General features: G+C 38.5%; 1 protein-coding gene across 1 annotated transcript in view; it reads right to left on the minus strand.

Annotated features, from left to right (window-relative positions):
* PHF14 (PHD finger protein 14) overlaps positions 1-26,857 on the minus strand; it is a 199,888-nt gene that overhangs the window by 16,473 nt on the left and 156,558 nt on the right. Inside the window, exon 18 of the mRNA XM_068404755.1 lies at positions 17,129-17,242. Within this exon, the coding sequence (XP_068260856.1) occupies positions 17,129-17,242 (114 nt within the window). The remainder of the gene's footprint in view (positions 1-17,128; positions 17,243-26,857) is intronic.

Raw genomic sequence — 26,857 nt, forward strand, 5'->3', positions numbered from 1 at the left:
TCTTTTGTACCTGGAAAATTAAGCTTCCAATCTTTTCATGCAAAAGGAACTGTCAAAAACTGAAAAAAAAATTAGCGGGGTTGGGATGGAGTGGAGTGGAGAACTCAAGTCACATTGTACTGGCCTGTTTGCTGGCAAGCTGTTACGTCAGCCGTTGCCCCTAAATCCTTTTTGGACACAGTGTCATATTTCTATCATCACTTTCATAAGCCAAACTTTTTAATATTTTAGAACCCCCATCACATTAATGTTTCATCACTCTGAAAAAAGATTTAGATTCTAACAGTGATAATAGCAGCTTTTGTCTCAAGTGTTACAGATTTTCTGTGGAATACAGCAGGTTGTAATCATATTTATATCAACTGAGATAATTTTTGTAACTAACTTTTATAGATAAAGCCATCCTCCTTTCACCACATCAGATGCATATTCCCCACTAATCCAGAAATGTTAAATGTATAATTGAATTTCCTTTCCTCAGTGCATATGAATTCATAACCCACAACAGGAAAGGATAAGAAGAGTCAATTGACAACTAAATGTCATGCCTGTCCAATCATATGAAAGCCCAGATCTCCTCAATAGCTTGGCTTGTGCATCATTCTCTTGCTTTCTACATTAACGTTTATGAACCAGTGATCTATCAAGTCCTGCAAAATCAAGCGGTTGATACTCTGCAGTTAACAATTTTTTTCATACTCTCTGAAAGGCGCACTCAAGCACACATGTGGTCTACGAAATTAGCACTTCACAAAGCCCTAGGTATATTCCTCCCCACTGTCTCCACTGAAATACCACTTACAAATGCAGGATTGTCCGACTTGCTGAAATTTCTAGGCCATGCACTTAGAGCTGGCTGGAACGCTATTATGAAAAGAACAATATAACTTTACTTCTGACCAATGGCAGGCTTGCTTAATGAAGTTTTTTGGTTCTGGAAGATGTCAAGCAAGCTCCTCACAGAGCACTGTGAAGATGTGAACTCATGCTGAAACTCAGAAGTCACCACCAGTCAACCAAAGTCTATCAGATTATACAATCCTGGAGTTTGCTTGCCTCAGAAGCATTGCCGTATGTTTGAAAAGTCTGAAGGCAGTAGCAGTGAGTGTGCTTGCTCAATCTGCCATGAAAGCATCATACTTGTTCTGCAATGTAGGCAGGCTCCCATGGTTCGGGAAGAGATGAAGACAACCAAGTATTTCTCAGTTCTTCTGTTTCAAAGCACAAAAGGCTGACTTGTAACGAAATAAATTAATCTAATGTATCCACTTTCTTGGAACAGAAGATACTGAGGCTCTTCCAGAGCAAGAAAAGCCTCTGCTATATGCAACTATACGTATTGGTAGCCTAACACAATATTTGTCTGATTAACTTATCCCACAGTACACCAGAAGCCAATTCTTTGAAAGATGCGCTGTGAATGCTAAGTTGCTAGCATGCCTCTTCACAGCCAAAAGCCAAGCGCACGTTGACAGTGTGTGTTGTCCATCTAGTCAAGGTTTATTTTCAACACCAAATGTCTTCGCTTTGAGTAGAACAACACTGAGAGAAAAGCTTTTACCCTAAAAAAAGTTTACAGTCTCACTTAGGGTAGTCGGTAGAAATTACTGTTAATTTACTCAGATTTTTCATAACGTAAGAGGAACCAGTGAATCTGCAGGACAAGACCAAATATAGATGGTTGTCTGCTGTCCAGAAAATAAAAGCCTTTCCAGTATGACGCTGCTTATAAATCGAGTGCGTAGAATTTATAGATACAAATGCAACTGATGTCATTGCTTCTCTCTAGTAAATAGTGGAACCTACCAGTTCAAGGAGGTTCTCATCCCACATGTAGGCAGCTGTTTGGGTTGAAGTATTGTGTTACTTCCAAGGCCTCTTGAGATGGCTGACCAAAATTCAGTGTACATAAACAGCATAATCTTAAAAAAAGAGGCCTAAAAACATGAGTGAAATATGACCAAAGCTAATCAATTAATTTCGATGTGGTTTGATACAAAACTTCTGTTAATTTCAACAACCATGACTCAGATTCATCTTTCCTGCATTTGAGGTGCCTGGAAGTTAGACAATTTGCATATACAAGATGCACTCGGTGGACAGTAGAAGGAGTGCCCAGAACATAACTCATCACCCTTATCTTCCACATTGATTTTAGGATGGGATAGTGCAACAATTCCCTAATACATATGCTAAAAACATTACTGCAACGACTGATGGCAAGCAAATGGAGTCACCCTTAAGACTTTGTTTCTATAGACTGTCCATCCAAGAGTAAATTCCACTCTGTCTGTAAATAATCATAAAAGGTAAAAGATTCAGAGTCTGTAGGAACTGGATATATTTACAGAAGAAATTAAAATTGAAATTGGAAGTTTCTTTCAAGCTAGTGATCATGCAGTATTAAACAAGTTTTATTGCCTTATCATAGTAATTAATTTTTGTTTCACATTAATGACATTCTTATCATGCCTAAGATGCTAATGCAATTTGACAACAGCAAATACCATAAGATCACTAGCAGGGACAAATGCATAGCTTTTCAACAATGACCTTCCTAACATATTAATTGCCTCCAAAATGAAGGAGTGCTTCTCTGTTTTTGTCACGGAAAGGAAAGATTCATTCTCACATTGTCTTTTAATATCTGATTTTTTTAAAGAAAACAATTATTAAGTTTCTAGGTAGCAGTTCTAAACTGAAATGTTAGGTATACCTCATAAAATTATATTTTCATAAGTTTCCTAATAAATACATGACCTTACAAAGATTTTCAACTTGTTTCAACATCAATGTGTTGAAATACTGAGTGATTAAAGTTCAAGTTATTGTAGGAGAAAAATCATGTGGAGTTCAAAGTAAAATTCCCATATACATCAGAAACACTGAGACTTTGTTTCACCTTTCTACTTATTTGCAAAAGGCTGTTACAGCCTGTGACGGATGCTTTGGGTCTTTTGTGGACGAGACTGGCTCCATAAATGTCTCTCCTTACCAAGCGCCTTGGAGAGCACCTCTCTCAGAAGACATGCACTCTCCAGCTGCAGCTGGAATTACAGAGCAAGTGGCTGGAAATGTGGGAGGTGCTGCTGCTGCTGCTGCAGCTCAAGGCTTGGGGAAGGAGCACTCACAAAGAAAGCACGAAACTTAACCACTCACCCTTGAATGGGAAGCGGGTACATTTCTCCCCTTGTTAGAGAAAGGTGGTATATGACCCTTTAATGTACTTCACATCAAATGGTTTTAAAAAATAATACAGGGACAGCTATGAATTCTGCAAAACTGGTGCAAGGTTTCATCATGTACAACTTTTCTCTTGTGCTATTACTTCCTTACAAATAGTACCAATACTTCCCTGCATTTTCTTGTTAAACTGGAAGCATAGCTGAAAATGTGCAAAAATACTGAACCACAGTATCTGTGTATTAAATGCTTCATTACAAACATATTTTGAATTCTAATTATACTCTTATCAACCCAATTACATTGCTATGTATATATTTAATATATTTAAACATAATTATATACTGTGATATGCATCTCTCCTCTATTACGTTTACTGCTAAGGCTAACTTTAACTAAATTAAGAGTTCACTGAAATATACTCAGTATACACGTATTTTGTGGGCTTTTTTGCAAACTACATTACTATTGTACAAAACAGCAAAGTGCTACATATATCTTAAGCTCTCTATAACAATAAAATGTTTACCTTTAGATTGATACTAAATAAGCATCATAATCTGTTAATGTATTCTAAACAAAATATTTGCAGAATTAGTATGAAGTTTACTGCAAGCTTGTTTTAACTTTCACTTGACCTTCATGTTTTTTAAAAAAAAGGTTTTTGTATTCATACATACATTCCTGTTGAAGAGGGGTTAAACTTGTCAGCAGCATTTTAATAAAATACTGAAGACCTCCTTTAATTTATAGCAGATATATTTTCAAGAAGGAAAATGCTGATATTATCTTGGTTATAAGCTTGCTGCTGAAATGATTTAGATATTCTTTTCCTTTCACACACTATCAGTATAAAGCTTTTCTTTGCAGGCAATGAATTATAGTTGACACTTCAAACCTATTCTATCAGTATCTTCTAGTTCAGAAAAATAAGAAAACATAAATATTTATTCTATATATACAGAAGAGACACAGGACTCTGATAAAAATGATCCATTATGGAATGATGAATAATTGTTACATGTGTCACACTTAGAATAGCAAAGGGCAAAAAAATTTGCCACTTTTTAGTATGAGGATTTGAGGTTATTGTGTAAATAAAAATGCAGTCATTTTATCATATTGATCTGATAAGCCCAGTGATTTCTGATGACATTCACTTCATGACGACATGAATGATGAAGCTGCTTGATACAGACCCTTGGTCTGATCTGATAAAGTCTATTAATGACGTGCTTTAACAGTGGAAAAATATTTATGCAAACAGCCTTCCATTTTCCCAGTTTACATGTGCAATACTTCTCTAGCTTAAGTTTACCAATTAATAAGACTAGGAATCTATTTGTTCCATTAAGTGATATGTTCATTGTCTTTAATCTTGTTTCTATTACTAACTTAATTTTCTATATTATGCAGAGAAGTAGAGGCTATTATAAACTGTATAAACTCTGTAGGAAAAAAGCAGTGAAATCTCCAAATATTTGAAACAATATTATCAGTCTTATTATCAGTCTTTCCTTTTAAAAAAAGCAAACCCCTCCTATTAAGTGCAAACCCTAGCCAAAATGCAGTAAACAGAGTACAACTTGATTTTAAAAAAAATTTTATCCACAAAGTCTGGTTTTATACTAGAAATGCAAGCTCTTTGAGGTAAGGATCATTTTTTTTTGATTCAGTGCTTTTAACCATATAGCCCCGACTGCACAATCAAAATGTCTTCACTATACAAATTGTGGAGTTTAAAATAAATACTCAAAATGACAAGCTCTTGGGGTAAGATTGCCATGAGAAAAAGTATAATACATAATTGAACAGAACTATTTGCTGATTTGTGTTATGGGACCTTCACAGACTGTAACATAAAGACCCCTTGCATATTAAATTCAAATTAAAATGCATATTGATTTAAATTAAAATCAACTAGCAATAATTCAGTAAATAAAAATCAGGAAGTTCTAAAGTTACAATACTCTAGAAAAACTGGCTAAGCTATCTTCTCAATGTGCTACATTTGTATTAAACAGAAATATAAACATAGATGCTGACTTAGCAGAAAAAAAAAGAGAACAGAAACCATACCATGTATGCAATATTGCATCTGAAAAGTTTTAATTTTTGACACTATTTCTTGGCTTCATCACTCCGCCCCAGACAGTGGCAGATTAACTTTTGACATAAAGAAATAAGGAGCTGCATTGGGTAACAACAGATGTTTATCTAGCCCAGTTTCTTGTCGCCTTCAATAACTATAGGCAGACACCCAGGGAAGACTGCAAGATGAAGGCAAGAACAAATCAAATGTTATTAGTCTCCCAAATTGAATGTTATTACTAAATACAATAACCTTTGAGATAAAGAAATTTCAGCTGAAATACTCAGTATCATAGGAGGAATTTATAATACTTAGACTTTAGGAATGCACTACAGATTCTTCCACCTTTCAATCTCAGAAAAAATAATTCAATTAAAAGTTTATTTTCAAATTTTCTCTAAGTGTTCAGTGTTTCTACATGAGATCTTGAGGAAGGGGTAAAAGGTATCTCCCTCTACAGCATAAGGAGAGATTTTGCAGGGTGTCATGCTTGTGGTGAAGAAGGAAGTTTCCTCTCCTCAATCTTTCTTACAGGAACTGGGGTTGGGTTTGGCTTTTTGTAAGGTTTTTATGTGCCTCCCCTTTTTGAGTAACTTGGTGCCTCTGCAGACAGTGAATGCTTTCTCAACTAACAACACAACTTCAGAAATGGGTTATTTTTACTCTGCTGCTTATCAGGCTAAAATATGAACAATGGTGACTTTTGGATTATCTACAGGATCTGAACGACACTGCATCATTTTTGCCTCTATCCCCATTTCAAATACCGCCCTTGAAACTATAAAGAGGCTGTTAAAACAAGCAACATTTTGCAGAAACAAACACCTAAAATTTTGCACAGCATGCACACACACAAATTATATTCTATGAGTGACTCCATTTTTAAATGCTGACTTACTGAGATCTTTTTCCCAGAGCTAACTATATAAACAAAGACTGTCAGAAAATGAGAATAAAAATAACCATCTAAAATGCAGAAAAAAAATCTCTGCTGCTTTCTTTATGTTCTCTTTCTTCATGCTTCTTACTGTTTCATATCTTGTCTTCCATTTTGAGCACTATACCTCCCAGATTCAGAGCTACATTAGAACAAATATGCCCTTATTCTTGACTTCGTGTTTAATTTTCTACACTTCTCTAAGAAGGTATTTTCCAAAGGCCTGTCTTTAACATCCTAAACTACGGATATTTATCTTCATAATACCCACCCTGTGTGACAAATATTGGATTAACTGAGTTTACCTATAGTGAGTGCCTACATGCAAAAAGTCTATTGAAAATTTGGAGAAAACTGTAGTCGAGTACAATTGAAGGTTTGGAAAACATACAGGGAACAATTCTATAGTCATTCAGATGTACAGATTTAAGGCAACTTTCTACACTGACTGCTCATTTTGGAATTTTGGTTGTAAATCTACCCCAAATCAGAACCTACTACTTAAATTTACTCTGTTTTTGGAGAAAGGATGCTCAGGTTAGAGTCCTAGATTTGAACACGGTTCCCTATATTTTGTTGAATTGAAGCCAACAGTGACAGTTTTCCAACAAGCAAGGTGTGGATATGCCTCTGTGCACTAATAATCTGAAAAGATTTTTTCTGATAAAGATCACAAAAAATATGTCACAAGGATGCAAGCACATGTATACCACTTTCCGTGCATTTCAACTCCTGCAGTTCTTGATTCCAAAACACAGTCTAAATTTTGGGTAACTAAGCACCTGTCTGAAAATCTTACAAGTAGTAATTGATCCTAATTTGCAGAAAGAAGAGCAGGATTTTCATTAGTTACATCATTAAGCAGTAGCTCTTCATTGTAGTCAATCTCCTGAACAACCCAAATATGACAAGCCTACTCTTGTGGGCTAAAGAGAGAGGAAAGCTGTAAAGAGAAGAAGTGCTCCTTTTGAACGGATAAATACAGAAGAACTGGCCAATACACTAAAGCCAGAAACACTAATGGGTATTTTGAGGGTTATTTTCATTTAATTTTTCTGGAGCACTGAAATTACAATGCAGTCTCACTGTCAGTCCTGGACCATTTAACTGCAGGCTGCCACTGAAAAGGGAGGTCACAGTCCACAGCTATGCAATCCCTCTACCCTCCATGGATGTCACCCCATGGTCTGCCAGATCAGCCCACTGACCCAGCTAACTCATCTTCTGGTCCAACCACACTGGCAGGTGGGCTGCAGGAACCGACCGCCCTTTCAGCAGCAGCATGGGCTTGGGTTGGTGTGAACTGACTGAGGACTTGCTCTGCTGGCTACTGAACTGCAGAGCATCTCCAGGTTCCCATCTTAGCCAGCAGTGAAACACATTCCTTCTAGGTTAAAGACTACTCTGGGTGCCCTGAAAAGCCCTCTGTAAGCATCTTTCTCAGTGAACACTGGCACAATCTACGGAGGTTTAGATAAATAATTTCATCCAGCTAAGTTGTGCAATAGGCACATCTCCACCTCTTTTGTGTATACGGAGAATACAGAATAATACCAAAGCTGTCCCTTATGAGAGGACAAAAAAGAATCTTCATTGGCAGAAGGTGTGTGCTAATTTCTGCTACTTATCTTCAATTTCCTGTGCTGACTTCAATCGATTTAAACAAGAATCTTACCAGAGTTAAACACATCAGGACTGGATAATGGATAACTAACATCCCAAAAATACCACTCATCATAGTCTAAGTCTCTCTGAATTTACCTGTACTTTCAGTAACATTTTCACAGTTTCTAAATAAAACAAAGCCCATAACTACAGCATAGAATACGTAGTTCTGGGTATTCCAGGTAATCTAGAGGTTTTGGGCAACTAAGCTAGCTGCATAGCCCCTTTAAAAATTAAAAAATTAACTTCAGGGAAACTGTTCACTTAAGAAGGACTTAGCAGGTCAATGAGGGCTACAAAAGATAATGGTGTGTGTTAATCTACTTCATAGTCTTCAGAAAAGACATACTTGGTGTTAACATAAATTTAGTTTTAATTTACTGTTAATTAGGGTAAATTAATGTATATATGACTCACAAAAATACATATTAATAGCAAAAAGAGCTATTCCAATAAGTAACACACCACTGATCCTACTGTGCTAAAATATGTAGGTAATACGAACTCTTCAATGTCTGCTAAATATTCCGCTTAACAGTGAGAGAAATTTAAAGAAACAATACTTTGATGAAACAGCATTGTGACACTATTGGGATTGCACTGCAGTTCAGAGATAACCCTGAAACAACTGGGTAGGGAAAAATCTATATAACCTATGTTATTAATGACTACTGACTAACCTCTGCTTATCTTCACTACCTTAAAGATGACATTGAAATTTTCAGCGCTGCTCAAGCTTCATTATCCAAAATCTAGACTATAGTAACTTAAAAGGGTTCTGATGATATTTTCAACCTGTCATATTAAAATAAAACAGAAAATTTCTGACATTATTTATCACCTAGAAAAAGGATCATTGCTTTGTTCACATAATGCAATGTGTAGTCTAATATTTACACTGCATACAATGACCAGAGAAGGTATTTGCTTAATTTTTCATTCAAATATTACAGATGAGAAGAAAAATCCCTCAGAAAAGAAAGAAAATGGAAGATGAAGAATGTGTACATGACGTATTGAAGAAAGGAGTTAAATTTACTTTTGTCCGGGAAAGACTTTCCATTGTGTGTCATACATGCCACACAGCAAGTGACAACAGCAGCTTACATGACATCGTACCGTGTCACCATGAATACCTCAAAACAATCCAGTCACAGATGACCGGTTAATGCACACAGGTACACTGAAGTCCACTGACATCAGCACAGCTATGAAAATACACAGCAGGTGGGAAACAGCCTTCAACTTGTACAACTTGCTGCTATTTTCCCACCTAAAGCTTGCTTAATTCTAATTTTTCATTCCATTTTCCACTCTCTCCAGCCAAAAAAAAAAAAATACGATTTAAAGCATGTCATTTAAGCTGAAATCAAAGCTGTTCTCTCTTCTTAGAATATAACCGGTTGTTTAACGCTCTATATCACTTTAAAGTGGCCAAATATAACAACATGTTAATTTCAAATTGTATTTATAAAAATTAAAACTATTTTATTTTTGTGGGCAAGGTGTTAAAGGAAAACAGTATGTCTTATTAAATATACAATAGCTGTAATTTAATTGTTTCTTCTGATCCTATCCATTTTAAAGACTGTTTCAGATTTTTTTTTCCAAATAAAAAAGAACCTAGTACCACTAAAAGAAAGATTTTTTTTTTTCTCCTTGAAGGAATGAAATTCCAATTTATCTGTATTCAGAATATAAATACAAATTTGTACACAAGCGATTCCAAATGCCACTGGCTTTCCGTTTTCAATGCTGCTATTTTTCCAGAGAATGTATCGACAGATCAATGACCCTTTCGTGTGATCTGGAAATGCCAAAGAATAATACCTCAGGGAAAATACTGTTTTCACTTGAGTTAAAATAACCATTTTTACAACAGAAAGAAAGCATGAAATCCTAAAATCACTGAGGATGCCATCCAGAAAATCTGTATATCTGGGGGAAAAAAAATTAGCAGAGAACTAATAATTGTTCAGACAAATTAATTTCAAATTAAAGCCATGGTAAAATTAATGAATCTCACAGATTAATAAACTGCTCACTTGGTAGCATTTACTGTGGCACATTTGTACATGTTTCACCATTTTTCTCTTACTTTATATTAATTATGGCTACTTGGAATTGCTCTCCAGGGTACGCATCAGTGCGTATCAAGATTGATGAACATGCCCCAGATGTTGGAGTCATGCGGAGGGTCTGTCCGTGCATAGGATCTGTGCTGTAACCCTGAATGTTTTCCTGCAGTGAACTTGCAAGCATTGCTGACACAGAAATGAAGCTGATGGGGGAAACTCCAGGAGAGTCTCTCCTTTCCCCTCCATCACTGCATGAGAAAGACATTCTTACGCTGATGTGCGAGTATGTACTTTTGACGAGGTACTGCTTGCTGCCCCGTGCTGTCTTTCAATCCTTCCCTCTTTTCTCTCCCCCAAAAGGGGAGTCTGATATCAGATTATAACACTTATATAACTATTCTAAGGTGCTCTTCTCTGTAGTCCATGTGTAGACACTGGTGTCAATTTCTGAATTCAGTTATTTAGGTATTGGGAAAAAAAAAACAAAACAGTTGTTTTCCAAATTTCTAGCACACTTTTTTTATTGCTTTTAAAAATATTGCTGAATGTCAAACAATAAGAGAGAATACTGCAGAGATTCTTAGCTTTTGACATTTTTAATTGCCTCTGCTTTTGTTATTACACAATAGACATTTTCGTCATCTAAATATAATGTATCTTTGTAAAATCCTTTAAAATATGATTTCAAACCAATGAATGCCCTTTTCTATTTGCCTTTAATTTCCTCTCAATAGTAAGTTCATCAGAGTGTAACAATTAATTAACTTAATTAAGCTAACTTAATTATGTTCTTTCATAGGTCAATATGTAGAGCTACTCAGATTAATAGCAGAGCTTGTAAAGTTAATCTTCTTGTATAATGCAAATGATGCCAAGTCATGTATTAAATACCTTCCTGAGTAACAGATGATATAGGACTGAATGTACTTTAAAGAAGGGCAGAGACTGTGAAAAGGTTAAATAAAGAAAAATGTCTTGGATTTGTGGAAATTTTAAACAGACCTAATTCATTTTTAAAATTAATAATGTTCTAAGAGGAGCCCTCATTCCATAAGGCCATTTACAGCTTAAATATACATAAATAAATTCTGAATTCAAAAGCAGCGCTGCATGACAGAATTTTCCAGCCACCTTGCGACCTTTATGTTTTGTTATTAAGAAGATTACATAAAACAGTCATGTGAAGAGATTAGACGGAAAATATGAATTCCTAACTCCAGAGTATTTGCATGCTTACTGTATTTCCCAGTTTATTTTACAGAGGAATCAGTAGACAAAGGTATTATGTTCTCTTCTCTGTTCATTATTAATTAACTTTTAACACAGTTAGATTCTAAGGCTTTTTAGGCATGTGGCTTAGCACTTTTGTTATGAAAAATTAATGAGAACTGCAGTAATCATAATAATTACTCATAGGAGCATAAAAAGTAAAATCAAACAAATCTCTCAAGTGCCAAATGTTCTGAATAGATGACTCAACTCCTCTGTTTTGATAAATGAGTCTGATGGTTGGAACCCACACTCTGACACGAGGAGTTGGATTATGGGCCAAATCACTAAATTTCAGCCAAGTAACCAAATTTCAGTCTTCTCTACAATGAATCTGACTTAAGTTCAGAAAATATTCTAAATGCATAGCAATTCCAGATCTGTAATCTGCTGCTACTCTTCGTTGCCACTCGAAGAAAATACAGAGGAGTGCAAGAAATTTTCTGTAAGGTGCTTTGAACAGGAGTGTAAAGGAAAAGGCACCGAAAGGGTGAAAATCATCATTGCTCAGAAGTTTTAAAACCAGAATAAAGTACTAACAAATGCACCAGAGGGATCAATCCTATATCTACTAGGGGATGGATGACACAGATGACCTAATATGTTTTCTTCTCTCTGTTAAAGTATGCCATGTAGCATTTGTGATGTTGCTCAAAAAGAACATCCTGATCTCAGTGTAGCAGCAGGTTCAGAGTACAAATCAGCCTCTGTTCCAAAACCACAGTCCTACAACTTCTGATATAAAGGGGGATTATTTATCTATGATACAGAATAACTAATAAATTATCACTTAATGATTTTTCATCAGAAAACTGTCTGCTAGGTCCATGCAACACGGAAATTTCCAATGACTCCTCTGAGCAGGAAAGGTATTTTGAAGTTAAACAAAAAAATTTAGTGTTCAAGAGTAAATATGCAGTCCAACCGACTTCATGTGGCTAACTATTTTTTTTTCAATTAACAGTGTGTCAGGAGGACAACATATTTATAGCAACAACAGTCTGATACAACTCTTCTGTTAAATGAATTCAAGCTAGCAGCTACACAGAACAGAGGGAAAATATTGCTATGCCTATGAAGTTTACAAAAGAATGCACAGCCTTTTCACAAGCACAAGCATAAAAGCTTTGCCTTTATACATATAGATATACAAATGTTAATTTCTCTAATATTTTCTTGTGTTCTCTAGGAGTGCGAATGATCTTTCTGCTTCTTGCCAATGCTTATTCTACATGATGATTGAGTTACTTTCTCAAATGAAAGATGTTGGTGATAGAAATCCAGTTACTTAACAGTCTTCTAATAATAGAACATGAAGTAATATCACACGAGCATTATTACAAGTTTTGCCATGGAATTACTTTTTATTCAATTCTTTCAGAACATAGAATCATTTTGGTTGGAAAGGACCTTTAAGATCATCAAGTGCAACCGTTAACCAAACACTGTCAAGTCCACCACTAAACCACGTCCCTAAGCACCACATCTACATGTCTTTCAAATACCTCCAGGGATGGTGACTCAACAGCTTCCCTGGGCAGCCTGTTCCAATGCTTGACAACCCTTTCGGTGAAGATATTTTTCCTATATTCAATCTAAACCTCCTCTGGCACAACTTAAGGCCTTTTCCTCTCATCCTATCATTTGTTGTTTGGGAAAAGAGACTGACACCCACACCACCTCCTTTCAGGTAGTTGTAGAGAGCGATAAGGTCTCCCCTGAGTCTCCTTTTCTCTAGACTAAATAACCCCAGTTCCCTCAGCCGCTCCTCATAAGACTTGTGCTCTAGACCCTTCATCAGCTTCGTTGCCCTTTTACAGACTCGCTCCAGCACCTCAATGTCTTTCTTGTAGTGAGGGGCCCAAAACTGAACACAGTATTCAAGGTGCAGCCTCACCAGTGCCGAGTACAGGGGGATGATCACTTCCCTAGTCCTGCTGGCCACACTATTTCTGACACATCATACTTTGTTTAAAAAGCAAACACTTCAGTGTAATAAAATAGTATAAGAATGGACTGGATGCTCTGCTGATGAAGTTTATAGCTTTGAGTTTTTAAAAAAATCTCTTTTCATACTAACTTGAAGAGGCAATGGGACTTGTTGGGAAAGTTTTTATCCAGAGATCAAGGAAGGAAGATAACTCAAGAAGCAAAAAGATAGTATCGGCTGCCAATTGTGTTCATAAAAATTAAAAAACGTTCCCTTTGCTTGTGTATGAAATAACGCAGATGGCTCCCCCAGATTTTCCAAGAATAATGCAACAATTTTAACACTGAATTCTGTAATCCTCCTTTTACCATACTTATGACTAATGACAGATGACTTAAGTGTGGGACACATCTTTTCCTATGAAACAAAACACTATACCTGTGCTGTGCATTACTAATGGAAAAAAGCCTGTGCTCTATCTAGATAAACTGCAAGCACTGAATGTCTATTAGTTCAGAAACAGATTAATGGGCACTTGTCTTAATCTTTCTTTGACTGATATTCACAATGCTTTGCACAGCTTTTATAGTTTTAATACAGAACTCAGAAAGTACATAAGCTATTCATGTTCATATGCTACAGTCACGTCATTCATATTTTACTCTAAAATGCTCCAGAACATATATACATGCTTTTTTTTTCAGGGGAAAGTAGGGGGGTTGGTTGTTCAGTTCATCTTTTTATCCAAGAGAGAGAATGGCACAGCATTTCATCTGTACTGCTCTGGCATTGCAGCCATTCAGAAAGCACAGCTCTGTTAGCCTCTAGGCTTACACTATTAAAACATGATTAATTGATTTGCCACAGGATCAGCAAAGGACATTAATACACATAACTCATGTATTTCTATTTTACTTCTATTTAAAGAAGAAGATACGCCTCTTACGAGACTCAGGTTTAAGGGAACTGTCAAAACTAGTCTCTTACTTAGACAATCAACCACTGACACCACCACTCCCCCATACATTAAAGAAGGTCTAATGAAACGACATTGAAATTAGGATGGCACACATCTGTCCCCTTTCAAACGCATCAAATTTTTCTTTCAATTCCACTTTTCATTTCCAATTCTTAAAAAAGACAATAAAAGTATAAAACATTAACTCATCAATCACACAGGAAACTTCCTTATTTTAGTACGGATACTAATTAAAATCGTTCAAGCATTCAGATCTATACAACTTAAATCTCATTAAGGACTGCACAGCTTTGAAAACACAGAATAAGGCATCTTTCTAACTTTAAAGACAGTTTCGTTATTTTAGAACCCGAAGTGTTTCTGCAGCTGAAATATACCAATGAATACACACACTTTCCTGAACCTTTTACAGGTACAAAAACTTCACAGGTATCTAAATCTGAACACCTGACATGCTAATTATTTCTGCAGTGGCTTTTGTCATATGCCACATAGCTGGACACTGTCCCTATCCCATACAGAGTTAAATCTGGTTTTAGAGCATGAAAAAAGGCTGGGAAGAAGGGAGGCAGTAAGAAGAGTGGATGCCATCCCGTCCTCCTGTTGAGTAGAACTCAAAATTCAACCATTGTTTCGAGTAGGAGGAACTGGACAAGCAAAACAAAGTCTCATCTGAGTGATCAAATGACATCCCACAGTGTTAAAACTGATGACACAAGTAACTGCGTGTTAGATTCAGATTGGTCTAAGAGGAAAATAAATTGTAAGCAGGAAAAAAATATGGTTTATACAAATTAATGCGGCAGCTCATGGGATTTTCCTTCCTGAAATCCTTAGTCTGTTAGCAATTTTGCCTTCTTTAAACTTTTCTCCTATTTCTCTTTTCCCTGCCTGCATTTGAGCTTTTCCTTAACAACTGCCTTCTCACCAATACTGATGGGTTGAATTCAGATGAGACATAAATTATGTAAATAATGCATCAGTCAGCAGCTGTAGTTAATTCCAAATATTAACTCATTAAGCAGATACTGAAAGAATATAAGGGAGTGATGTACCAGGAGACTTCAAATAAAAAAGAGAAATAAAAAAGGCATTAGCTGAAGTAAAGCTCTGCAAACACTTTTTTTGTTTTGTTTTGTTAAAGACCTGGTTTTTAGGCTGTAATTCACAAACATTTGTTCACTGTGCTGACTTACCCATGTGTAACTTAGATGGGTTGTTTCATGATGGTTCTGAATTTGGAAATTCAGCATACTGGTGCTCCCCTCTCAAGATTCCCTGCAAATCCAACCACGAAACTCTTTCTGACTGACCTCTCTCGGTTTTTACATAAACTGCAGTAAATATGATTGGAGAAAGTCTCATTCCCTTCTAAAACACATACAGTACTTTATGACTCCACATTCAGTAAAACAACTTCAACACAAACTATTACTCAGATGTTTAGTAAAATTCAAAAGGTGTATTTCCATCTTTCAATTCTCTGAAGTTTCCTCTCTCCCACAGTTCAGCTGTTTCTATTTCACAAAGGCAAAACCTGTATACCCATCTTCTTCTTGGTCACCTTTTACTAACTAACCATGTTTCATTCCTCTTTCTGCAGCACTTTTCCTCTATTTTTATTTTTAAATATCATCTGTGCTCTCAATTTCAATTTCTCCAGTGAAGTGAGATAAATTGGCAAATCTTGAGACTTAAGAGGCAGAACCCAAGGCCCTCCATAGACTAGAGGTTCCTTTGCTACTCAAGAATATATACAGAAGTATTACTAAACGCTTATATTAATCTATCTTCAGGACTGCTTAGATGTGATAATCTGACTTTCTATCTTAGAATATGTGGTGATACTCCAAAATAAGTGAAGTACCTATTTGGTCTTAACCCCGAAGACACTCTTAAGAATTCTCCTGGCCCTGTACTGCAGACTTCTCTCTTCTTCAAAGTGAGAAGACTATCAGAGGAAAGGAGAAATTTAAGAACGTATTTGATAATTATCTAAAGTCTGCACTAAAGAACTAATAAATGGGACTCTATTTCCTATGGCTAGTATTTCACACCCTCCTTTACTGGGAAGATTATAGTCAAAAGAAATCTGAGAAAAAAGCAGGAATGTCTAGTCTTTATATTATCAGGTACTTGAAATATCTTTAATAATAATAATAACAACAACAACAACTATTAAACTGTTTGAGGATGCCAAGATTATTAATGTTAAGGCTACTTCAAATGAAGGACTTGGATCTCACAGGAAGGGTTAATTTCAAGGATAATAATGGTTCTCTGAAAGGATGATTGCCACCATAAAATGAAGCTGTGAGTCTGAATTCTGCAGACAACCTCTCCTCCAGCTACGGTATACTGTGACAACTACGCATTGCAGGGGCAGAAAAAAACCCAAGTCATTGTCTACTTTATGGAACGACCTTACAAGCCAGCACCTTTTCTCATAACAACAGGAAGTATGGACTTATGATCATGCTACATCATTAGCATCTAGTATAATTTTTTTTAAACAAGGGCACAAAAAAAGGCACAGTGTTACAAAGGGTCTTTCTTTTGCACAACCCATAAGTTAGTTATATTTAAATTTAGTGAAGGATCATAAAAGCTGTACATCTACCTATATACCTATGTACAGATTTTACTTCTGACTCTTTCTAATGTCATAAAGTTTAATTTGCCAGAATCTAAAGGGACTCCTGTTACTGTCATGCCATGAAAGACAGGAACAAGAAAAAAATATTTTCCTAATCACTGATAATAAGAAACAGCATTTAAAAGGTAGCAGATGGAAAATATACTTGGCTTATAGTTACCACCAATCAAGGTCTTGAGATTTACTTTGGTCTTGTATGTTGTTGGTATGGGAGGATAAGATTGAGCTTTAGCTTTAAAAAGTCTCTGCTCTGAGTAAAACAACACTAGGCGTGAAAAACAGGCAAACGTGTATCCCCCAACAGTTAATCTTGGAAAGAATAGACACAGAATGTCCTACCTCTTCTGGAAGTTTCTGTGCCACCGATACCAGCTCTTCAGAGCTACTTCTTGAGGTAGAGGGTACCACATTACCTGGGGCCTCTGAGACCACCTCATTTGACGGCTCGGAGTCCTGAGGGCAACAGAGACAAATAGACCCCTCAGTAGCGTGTTGACGTGGCACATCAAGAACATGAGAGTTTTCAGAGGAACTGCGCTCTAAGCACAGATAGAGAAAAGAAAAATAGTTGAGGTCTAAAACTCTACTCTCTTTACCCTGGGCAACCTCTTTTACTGCAGAAGCAAAAACATCTGTCATATATTTTCTCTTAAAATGGTAATATTTTCTTCACAAGAGCATCATAAGACTTATTAAATGGCTAGATAGCATTTCAGAATTGCAAAGTTCTGAATAAGCATGCTTGTTTTGCCCATACCTACCCCTGCTCCTGAACTGCAAGGAAGGGAAAATTGCATTTCATCCCCTTATTCAAGATTGAGGTTTCTGCAAAACAGCTGGGACCATGCTAAAACAACCCCACACAAATGTATTTTGCCAATCACTGCAAACCAGTATAGCACACAACCTGGTGAAGTTAGAAAAGCTATTAGAGTTGGCTCTCTATTAGTAACTTTAACACTACAGTAAAATAAATAAAGTAAAACTTCTTAAGTAGTTTACATTCTATTTTCCAAATTACCCTGATTTTGCAATGCAACATGACTAGATCAGTCAAAACAAAAACACTTTGATACCTTCACTGCTTCACACAGTCGTTTTGATAACTGCATAGATTGAGATATTTTACTACAGAGAAAAAAATCCATTAATTTGTACTATCTCTGCTGTGCCTGCCGCAATGCTCATTACAGAAGATATTTTAGATGTCATCGCTTAGCAAGCAGAATATGTGCTTTTGATATATCACTTTCTCTCTACAGTCATTAATTGCAAGGAAATCAAGATTACACTTTTGGAAACTGTAAGCTGCAAAGCTCATTATTAAGTTTTCCAACATAACAACGTCTAAGAAATAAATTAAAATTTCATAATGATAATATTCAGCATTTGCAGTTGAGCCCAACGTATGTTTGGACTGTTGGAAGGGAAAAGTGAACACTGTGGTCCAACACCCGTCATTGAATCACACAGAGAATCACAGGTAAGACCAGATATTGTAGAAGAATTAATACATGGAGGGGGTTGCTGGAGGCTAGAAAGCTGGAAAAATCTCTTTGGGCCTGGAGGAGGGATACTCAATCTCTCTATTTCATACACATTTTCAGGCAAATCCCTTTAAAATAGCTTCTGAGCTTAAATATTTCAAATAAAGCTTTTCAGTTCTTTCTTGTTGCATCACCTCTCTGTAACTTAGAAAAAGGATATTCTGGCCCATTCTGTGGCCTACCACCTTACATTCAAGGTTCGGTATGAGGAAGGTATTTTAGAAAAAATCAGCTTTCAGCAATGACTAAAGAATACCATCGATCAAAATGTTAACAATAAAGTCCAACTGCCATTTCACTGAACTGTTTTATGGGCCTAAGCGCTGGATCTACGGAACACAAGGAAAAACAAGATACCTCGGTAGAGCTACCATCCCAAATAATTCCATGATAGGAATAATAAAACACTATTTTTCAGCTTTCTCAGTTCCTCAAAAGAATATCAACACCATGGCTAAACACAGTGAACTACGAGGACAAACATCTCCAGCATTGTGATAATAAAAGTCTGATTCTCCTCTACCAGCTGTATGAAAGCCCCATGCTCTATATGCCACCAAAAGAAACTTTGCATTGTATTCATCCTGACAGCTCGCTGTTTTCCCTAGCAGATCTGGACTTGCACAGGCAAAGGTCCTCTCTCTCAAAAGCCGCCTCAGTGTGGTCCCTGGTAAATTACGACAATGACGCTATCTCTTCTTGTTGACCCCATTAGCCATGAACTGACTCTGAGTACTGAACAGTACTGTTTTGGTTTCTCCCTGACAACTGGAAAGTTAAATCATCCCCGTGCAATTTACCAATCAGCTCAATATGTTTCCAGAAGCTCTTCTGCGCTACTTACAAAACCAAAAGTAACAACCACATCTGCTGGAAGAAAATTATGTACTTGTCTAAATTCTTTGGTTCATTGATTTCTCTCCTTGAACTCTGCCTGGCTTTTGTGTCTGAACAAACTTTTATTATGTTGTTATTACCTATGGTCAGATAATGGTAGCAACATTTTTTTGTTACTTATGATTTTTGAAAGTAATAAACAATGATTTTCAAAAATGGTCTGAGCAACTGCAATTTGGTAAACATACATTCCTGTTCCATTCCTCTTGCCTCAACAGGATCAGCACATCACAGATTCTCTTCCATCATCAGGTCTCAAATACCTTCTTTCCAAGCAGCTTGGCCATCCTTCTCAATACAATCACAGAATCATATTGGATGGAAAGGACCTTTAAGATTAAGTCCAACCGTTACCCCAGCACTGCCAAGTCCACCTCTAAACCATGTCCCTGAGCACCACATCTACACATCTTTTAGATACCTCCAGGGATGGTGACTCCACCACTTCCCTGCGCAGCCAATGTTTGATAACTCTTTCGGTGAAGACTTTTTTCCTGATATCCAATGCAAACCTCCCCTGACACAACTTGAGGCCATTTTCTCTTGTCCTAAGTTTTCTTAAGAACGAGTTAGCTAATATAATACTTCCATTTTTAAGGAGATGAGTGGAAATCAAGTTCACTTTATTATTCAGAAACTAAGACGAGAAAACGCATCTCCCTTTTCAAGTACAGTGGTTTTATTATCTCTTTTCATACTGCTGTCACTTGTTAGGAAAACTATATAATAGAGACTGAACATATGTAAGAAAGGCAATCTATGTTGCTCTGAACTAGTTCAGCAACATGTGACGTACAGCTTTCAGAAATAAACATATTTTGTAAGTGGAATGAGATCCTTTAGTGTAAGATACAATGATAAAAATGCTGCAAGGTGCAAGTGGGAACTTTCATAAAGCTGCTTCTCCGTGTGTTATGAGTACATGGCCGAGCGAGCAACAGTGCTGGTAACAAATCCTAGTACCTTGACTTTTACTCAGCAAATAAACAATCTGAAAAAGTACTGGCACTGTTTACTTTTGTAAAGAAAAGCAAAAAATCTGTATCTCTATCCTAAAACAACATTTTTATTGAAGAAGTGTTAAAAGGAAAAATGTATTTCAAAAATAATTAAAATTAGTTTCTTGTCCTTCCTAATTATTATTTATATGATAACATATGGGACTGACGTTGCAAAAAGTCACTTCTTTTTTCAAGGTCTTGTATGATGAAAACCATGCCAATGGCACTTCACATTAATCTGTGAGCTTCAACTGTAGCAGTGATGGACACGACTGTTCATGGACATGTAACCTACATAATAAGTAATTTGGTACACATCTTTTCTAGAGCTTAAGCCCTTTCCTTTTCATTAAAATATTATATTTTCCAACCTACCTCTGAAAGCTCACATATCTGCATCTTCAAGTTAGACAGATCAAGACACAGCTTTCTAATGGATCACAATATTTAATTACATTAATTAATAAATTATGGGAGAAAACCACTATTAAGTTGTACTTCCAGTTTCCTGAAAATACAGAAATTCTTTATCAAAATAAAGTGCATCATAAACAAATAAATTCAGAATGCTCAGTAATAACATTTTTCCTGCAGAATGCTGATTTTGCTCAAAGCTCCTTAGAACACGATCCCTCTTGGACTTACAAAACCTTGAAGAGGAAACATAAAATGTGTTGATATTCTAGCATGTTTATGCAAGAAAGACAGCCCTGCTTTGAACTATGTCTCTTTTCATATGACCTAGATGTTCAGGAAGTTTAAGATACAACAACAGCGTTGGCCTGAAACAGAGTTCTGCAAAAAAAATTAGTATTTGAATTACATGTTGACACAAAAACATAACAAATCAGACATTCTAGTCCTGGGATGGAACTTGCTTGCTAGTCTTGGCAGCAGACACAAAAGTGTAGCTGGTTAAATTCTGAGTCTTAGACACTCAGCATTTTTTTTTTTTTTTAAATTCAGGTCAGCCAAGATCAAAGGTGACAATGACTGGTAGGAGGTGAGAAATCAAAGGTGCAAGGTGCATCCAACTGTGGAGGCTTGGTTAAGTGAGAAGGGGCATGATTTCATGCCACTGAGCAGTCTGAGCAATCCAGGCTTTGAGCAAGAGTCAGGCCCAGAGCGAGTCACCTTGGACTCTCCTTGAACACTGCAAAAATGCAACAAAACAAGGACTTGGCAGCTGTAACAAACAGATAAGAGAAACAGGAAAAGGGGAGGGGGTGCTCATCGCTCTGTGTATCTAAATTTATAGACCAATCATATATGCTACTAGTACGCGTGGACAGCAAGGCTTTACCAATGGAAACGCGGGCTTTGGTGCGTGATCAGCGTGCTCTCTGCTTACAGTCTATATATATCCTTTACGTGTAATCATTAAACGGAGAACTTCCATACTCATATTGGGATTGTGTCGTTACTCCGGAACCGTCGCCCAGCACCCGTGAGCCGCGCCCTCGATCTTCCCCTTTTTCTTCAACTGGTAGCAGAGGATGGTTACCACGGAGCAAAAGGACATCTTTCTCGTTGCGAGCTCAATTCCATAACTGCGGTAGGCAGAATTTTTGGAGGGTGCTGGGAAAGGACGGCTGGGAGGGTGCTGCTTGGGTCGGAAAGGCAGAGCAGACACTGGAAGAGTTGGCCACTCCACCCCCAGAAATTGGTGCTGCTTGAAAGAAAAGGTAGAGCAGACACCGGTTGGTGCTGTGCGGTGCACACAAGCACCGAAACGGGGGGCAGCTATGGAGATGGAAGCTGCCTCCGCGTTGCTCATTAGTATCTTCTCTAAGAGAGGAATTGAGACAACGATAAAACAATTGATTAAATTGATAAAGCCGGGACAGCGCTGGGTATGTTTTAAGGACACGGCGCTTGTATTCTCTGTGGAGGAATGGAAAGAAATGGGGGAGATGATGTGGAAAAGGACTATTGATAAAGATCCTGAAGAAAAGGAGGTGAAGGAAGTGAGCAGATTGTGGCAGAATGTGATAGAGACTCTTAAAAGCATGAAGGCAGAGAGAGAGGTCGCCTGTGCAGCAGCTCAGATGCTGGCAGTCCCTACTCCCCCTATAAAGAAGGTGAAAGTTCCTGGGGCTATAGCGCGATTTTTTGGGCTACCAGCGGTTAAAGGTATGTCTGCACCAATTCAGCCATCTGTCGCTGTGGCTCGGGCAGCAATAGAACCGGGATTTAGCACTGAGCAGCTACGCAGCAGCACTCTGAAAGCAGAAGTTCAGGAGAAAGAGGAAGTTAGTGCTCGGGGAGCCAGCAGCTCAACTGACAGAAAGAAGGAAGTGCAAGAGGAGGAGGAGAGGGAGGAGTGGCCGGCTCCTCCTGACCCTGCCCAGTTGCTGGGTCTGGGAGGAGAGAAAGACAGGCCCCCTCCTTCCGCACCCCCACTATTTCCTCCACCCCCCTCATACTCTGACTCATCGCGGTCTGCAACGCCACTGCCACATGACCGTGGGAACCCGGAAACGGACATTGCTAAAGCATTGCAACAACTGACGGAGGGACTGAAAGATTTAAAGATACAGCCGCAACAATCAGGAGCGTTTGCTCCAGGATTACAAAACAGGGACAATACCAGCAATGCCCCACCCCCACCTGCACCACATGTACCAAGGTGGAGCGGAGTGATTCGTGATGCCATCCTGGAGGGACAGTGGAACGCAGCAGCCGATTTGGGCGGAATAGGAGCATTCCCTGTGGTACAGCAGAATGGAGCAGCTACCTGGGAACCAATTGATTGGAAAATTCTTCAACAAGCAAAGGCGGCAGTTACACAATATGGAGTGAAATCGGACGCTACGAGGAATATAGTTTCCTGGATTTTTTCTGCTGATCTTTTGTGCCCACACGACTCTCGGAATTTAATGAAACTGTTGCTGACACCTACCCAATTCCTCTTGTGGGGGTCGGAATGGGCACAACGAGCAGTCAATGAAGCTACACGGAGAATGACTGATCCGAATGACCCCTTGCATGGTGTAACTATGGACATTCTTACAGGACAGGGGAATTATTCCTCAGTTGAGGCTGAGCAGAAGAACAAGAAGGAGGGTAAACCTGCTTCGTATCCATCTTTACCGGATTCGCCAGTTACGGAGTCAGCAGTACCAGAATCACAAGGACTTAAAGGACCCTTACCATCACGAAATGGATGTGAAATTGACATGACAGAGCTTGGTAGAGGACTGGAAGAATTAAAGACGGACTTGCAGCAGCACCGTTCAGCCAGCGCCTCGAGACACGTGACTCTGTCTCCCCCAAACCCCCCTCTGTGTTCGGGACAAGTATTAGGGCCACCTCAACCTCCTTTGCAATTCCCTACTCCACCTTTAGATCAGGGCGGGGGGGGAGGTCTGCGTCCATCTGGTAATGTGGGAGGTGAGGGAGAGGGTCAGCGTCCGCCCGCGAATACAGGGGAAGAGGGGGAAGGAGTGAAATGGAAAGGGAGCACTCGAGATGCGTTATTAGAAGGAGTTATAATTCCACAAGCATATCCGGTGATTGTGGGTGCAGGTCCTGAGGGAAGAAATATTTGGCAACCGTTAGATTGGAAAATTGTAAAAGAAGCATTGTTACTACAGTTAGCGAGGGACAACACAGATGAGGACTGCAGGAAAATTATTACAGGGATGGCGAATCGTGACCCCACTTTAACCGAGCTAATGGATGCGTGTGGGAAAGTAGGAAACACCACATTTCAGATGGAACATTTAGCAAAAACTTTTGTGGTGACAGTTAAGGTAGCTCATTGTTGTTATACATGCGAACAAGAAGGTCACTTTAAGAAAAACTGCCTTAAGAAATCGAAGCTGAGTGGGAGAGATAACTGTGTTTTGATGTGTCTTTGCTGTGAGAAGCTGAGGCATTTTGTGAAACTGTGCAGATCCAAGTATAATGCTCAAGGTCAGCTGATAACAACCAGCTGCAGAGTACAGGGAAACTGGAGAAAGGCCAGGCTTAAGCAGTCAGCTCACAACCCGAACCACAGTGAAGCGCAGAGGTACAACAACTAATTACAGAAATAGAAAGCAGGCTACATTCCAAATTCGTTCATCGTATTGATTTGAATCAGGAAATACAAATTATCGCTTTGTTTGATAGGCAAATTCAGTATGCAATAATTGGTCAATGGAATTCAGAATGATCAAATTCGTTACAGAGCTATTGGCACAGATTATCATCAAAGATTGGATGCGATGTCGAGAGCCTGTGGCCACAGATCCTGCATCACTAACCGTTCCTATTGCAGCTCAATACTTTGAGTGGTATATGGCCTTATAGGACTTTACTGAACAATTGTTAACACATCTGCCAAAAGATAAAAAGCTACAGTTTATTTACAAACAGGAGAGAAATCAAGTGTCCAGTGTGTATGAGTAATATATGGGGTTTTGAATGTGATCCGTGGGTTCTGCTTAGGTGTTTTACGTGTGTTGAGAGGTTTTGGAAGAGAGCGTCATATGCATGTCGATGGTGTAGGAGGTGTCTGAAAGAACAGACAGAGTTAGGAAACGAAGTTCTAAAAGCAGGTACGGAACCGTTAACTGAGGAAGAATATCAATTCTGTCAAGCAGGGTGGTTTAATAATACGTGTGTTTTTGGCAAAATAGTCTTACTGGTGGCTATTGAATGTAGTAACGGTAATTGTATACCAGTGGAGTGGGAAGTTGAAAGAAGGAAGTGGGAGAAGACGAAAAAGGAGTGTAAGAAGCGAAGGACAAGATGAACCAAAAGAAATTCTGACTGGTCTGGTCCCTCTTAATCCTGTTACCGCTGCCAGTGGCACATGATACTGTGTATCGTCCCAAAACACCTTGGGAAGGCAGTAACAATATCTGGGTTACACTAATGAAAACACTGAATCAAACGCAATTCTGTGCCTCTTTAGCTCAGCCTGAACAACCCTTCCACACCTGTTTAGTGGGGATGCCCCTAAACGGATCAGCGAGTAAAGAGGTGCTAACAGGACGAAGTGAGGCTTTACAAACAAAGTGTAAGACAGCAGTAAAATGTGTTGACAATTGAGAATATGAGATGACTTATTACCAGTCAGTCCACTAGAACCCCAAGAATTGGATATATTGGGGTCTCTAGGAGTGGAGGCTTGTGTCTTTTTCAATTATTCTGAAGGTCGTAACTATACGGACTGAAACAACGGCACCGGGAAACAAAATGTAACCCCTAGTGGTGAAGTATGGAAAAATGACTCTGTCTGGTGTCGCCGGACCTATGGGAAAAAGGGGAGAGGACCGAACCCAGGCACTCAGTGGCAGATTCCAGACATTAAATTTCCCAGAAAGCTACCAAAAGGTCTATTCCTAATTTGTGGGGATAGGGCCTGGCCAGGTATACCTAGTAAAAAGGTGGGAGGTCCATGCACATTGGGTAAGTTAAGCCTACTAATGCCCTCTCAGAAATTGATATTAAATCACACTCAATTACATCGCCTTAGACAAAGGCGGAGTACGTCCTCTTTTCATGAGGACTGTCAGGAAGAAGTAGAATTATGGTCAAAAACGGAAGCAATCTTCACGTCTTTCCTTGCACTGGGGGTTGCTTCGGCGCATGCAATAGCGCAGTTAAGAAGGTTGACTTGTTGGAGCGGAAAAAGGGTCAATGAGACCTCCAAGGTCTTAGGAGCCTTGGCAAATGATGTTGATAGTGTTAGGCATGCAACTTTGCAAAATAGAGCTGCCATAGACTTTCTTTTGCTTATGCATGGACATGGATGCCAGGATTTTGATGGAATGTGTTGCATGGATTTGAATGACTCTTCGCAGTCCATTCATAGACAGATTCAGGACTTGCTGAGCTCAACGAACAAATTGAAGGAACGTCATGGGTTCCTGGATAATTGGCTTGGCAGTTTTGGAATTGGAGGGTGGTTGATGGACTTGATAAAAATGCTTATTATGGGAGCGCTTATAATCATGGTTATTTTGCTAATAGTGCCTTGCTTATTTTCCTGCTTGCAGCAATCTGTAACGAAAATTGTTAATCAGGCCTGGCTTGCTCAAAAACAAGAAGGGGGAATTGTGGAGGCTTGGTTAAGTGAGAAGGGGCATGATTTCATGCCACTGAGCAGTCTGAGCAATCCAGGCTCTGAGCAAGAGTTAGGCCCAGAGCGAGTCACCTTGGACTCTCCTTGAACACTGCAAAAATGCAACAAAACAAGGACTTGGCAGCTGTAACAAACAGATAAGAGAAACAGGAAAAGGGGAGGGGGTGCTCATCGCTCTGTGTATCTAAATATATAGACCAATCATATATGCTACTAGTACACGTGGACAGCAAGGCTTTACGAATGGAAACGCGGGCTTTGGTGCGTGATCAGCGTGCTCTCTGCTTACAGTCTATATATATCCTGTACGTGTAATCATTAAATGGAGAACTTCCATACTCATATTGGGATTGTGTCGTTACTCCGGAACCGTCGCCCAGCACCCGTGAGCCGCGCCCTCGACCTTCCCCTTTTTCTTCATCCAACTGTAGCACCTCCCTCAGAATGTTCTGTTCTTTTTTTCCCTTCATCCTATTTGGTGTATTTGCTCTTTGCATCTACTGCAATAGAAGCGAACACTGTTCTTTTAGTTTTGTCCTTTGCTGTG

This window comes from Nyctibius grandis, chromosome 7, assembly GCF_013368605.1.
Source record: "Nyctibius grandis isolate bNycGra1 chromosome 7, bNycGra1.pri, whole genome shotgun sequence".
Taxonomy (NCBI): Eukaryota; Metazoa; Chordata; class Aves; order Nyctibiiformes; family Nyctibiidae; genus Nyctibius; species Nyctibius grandis.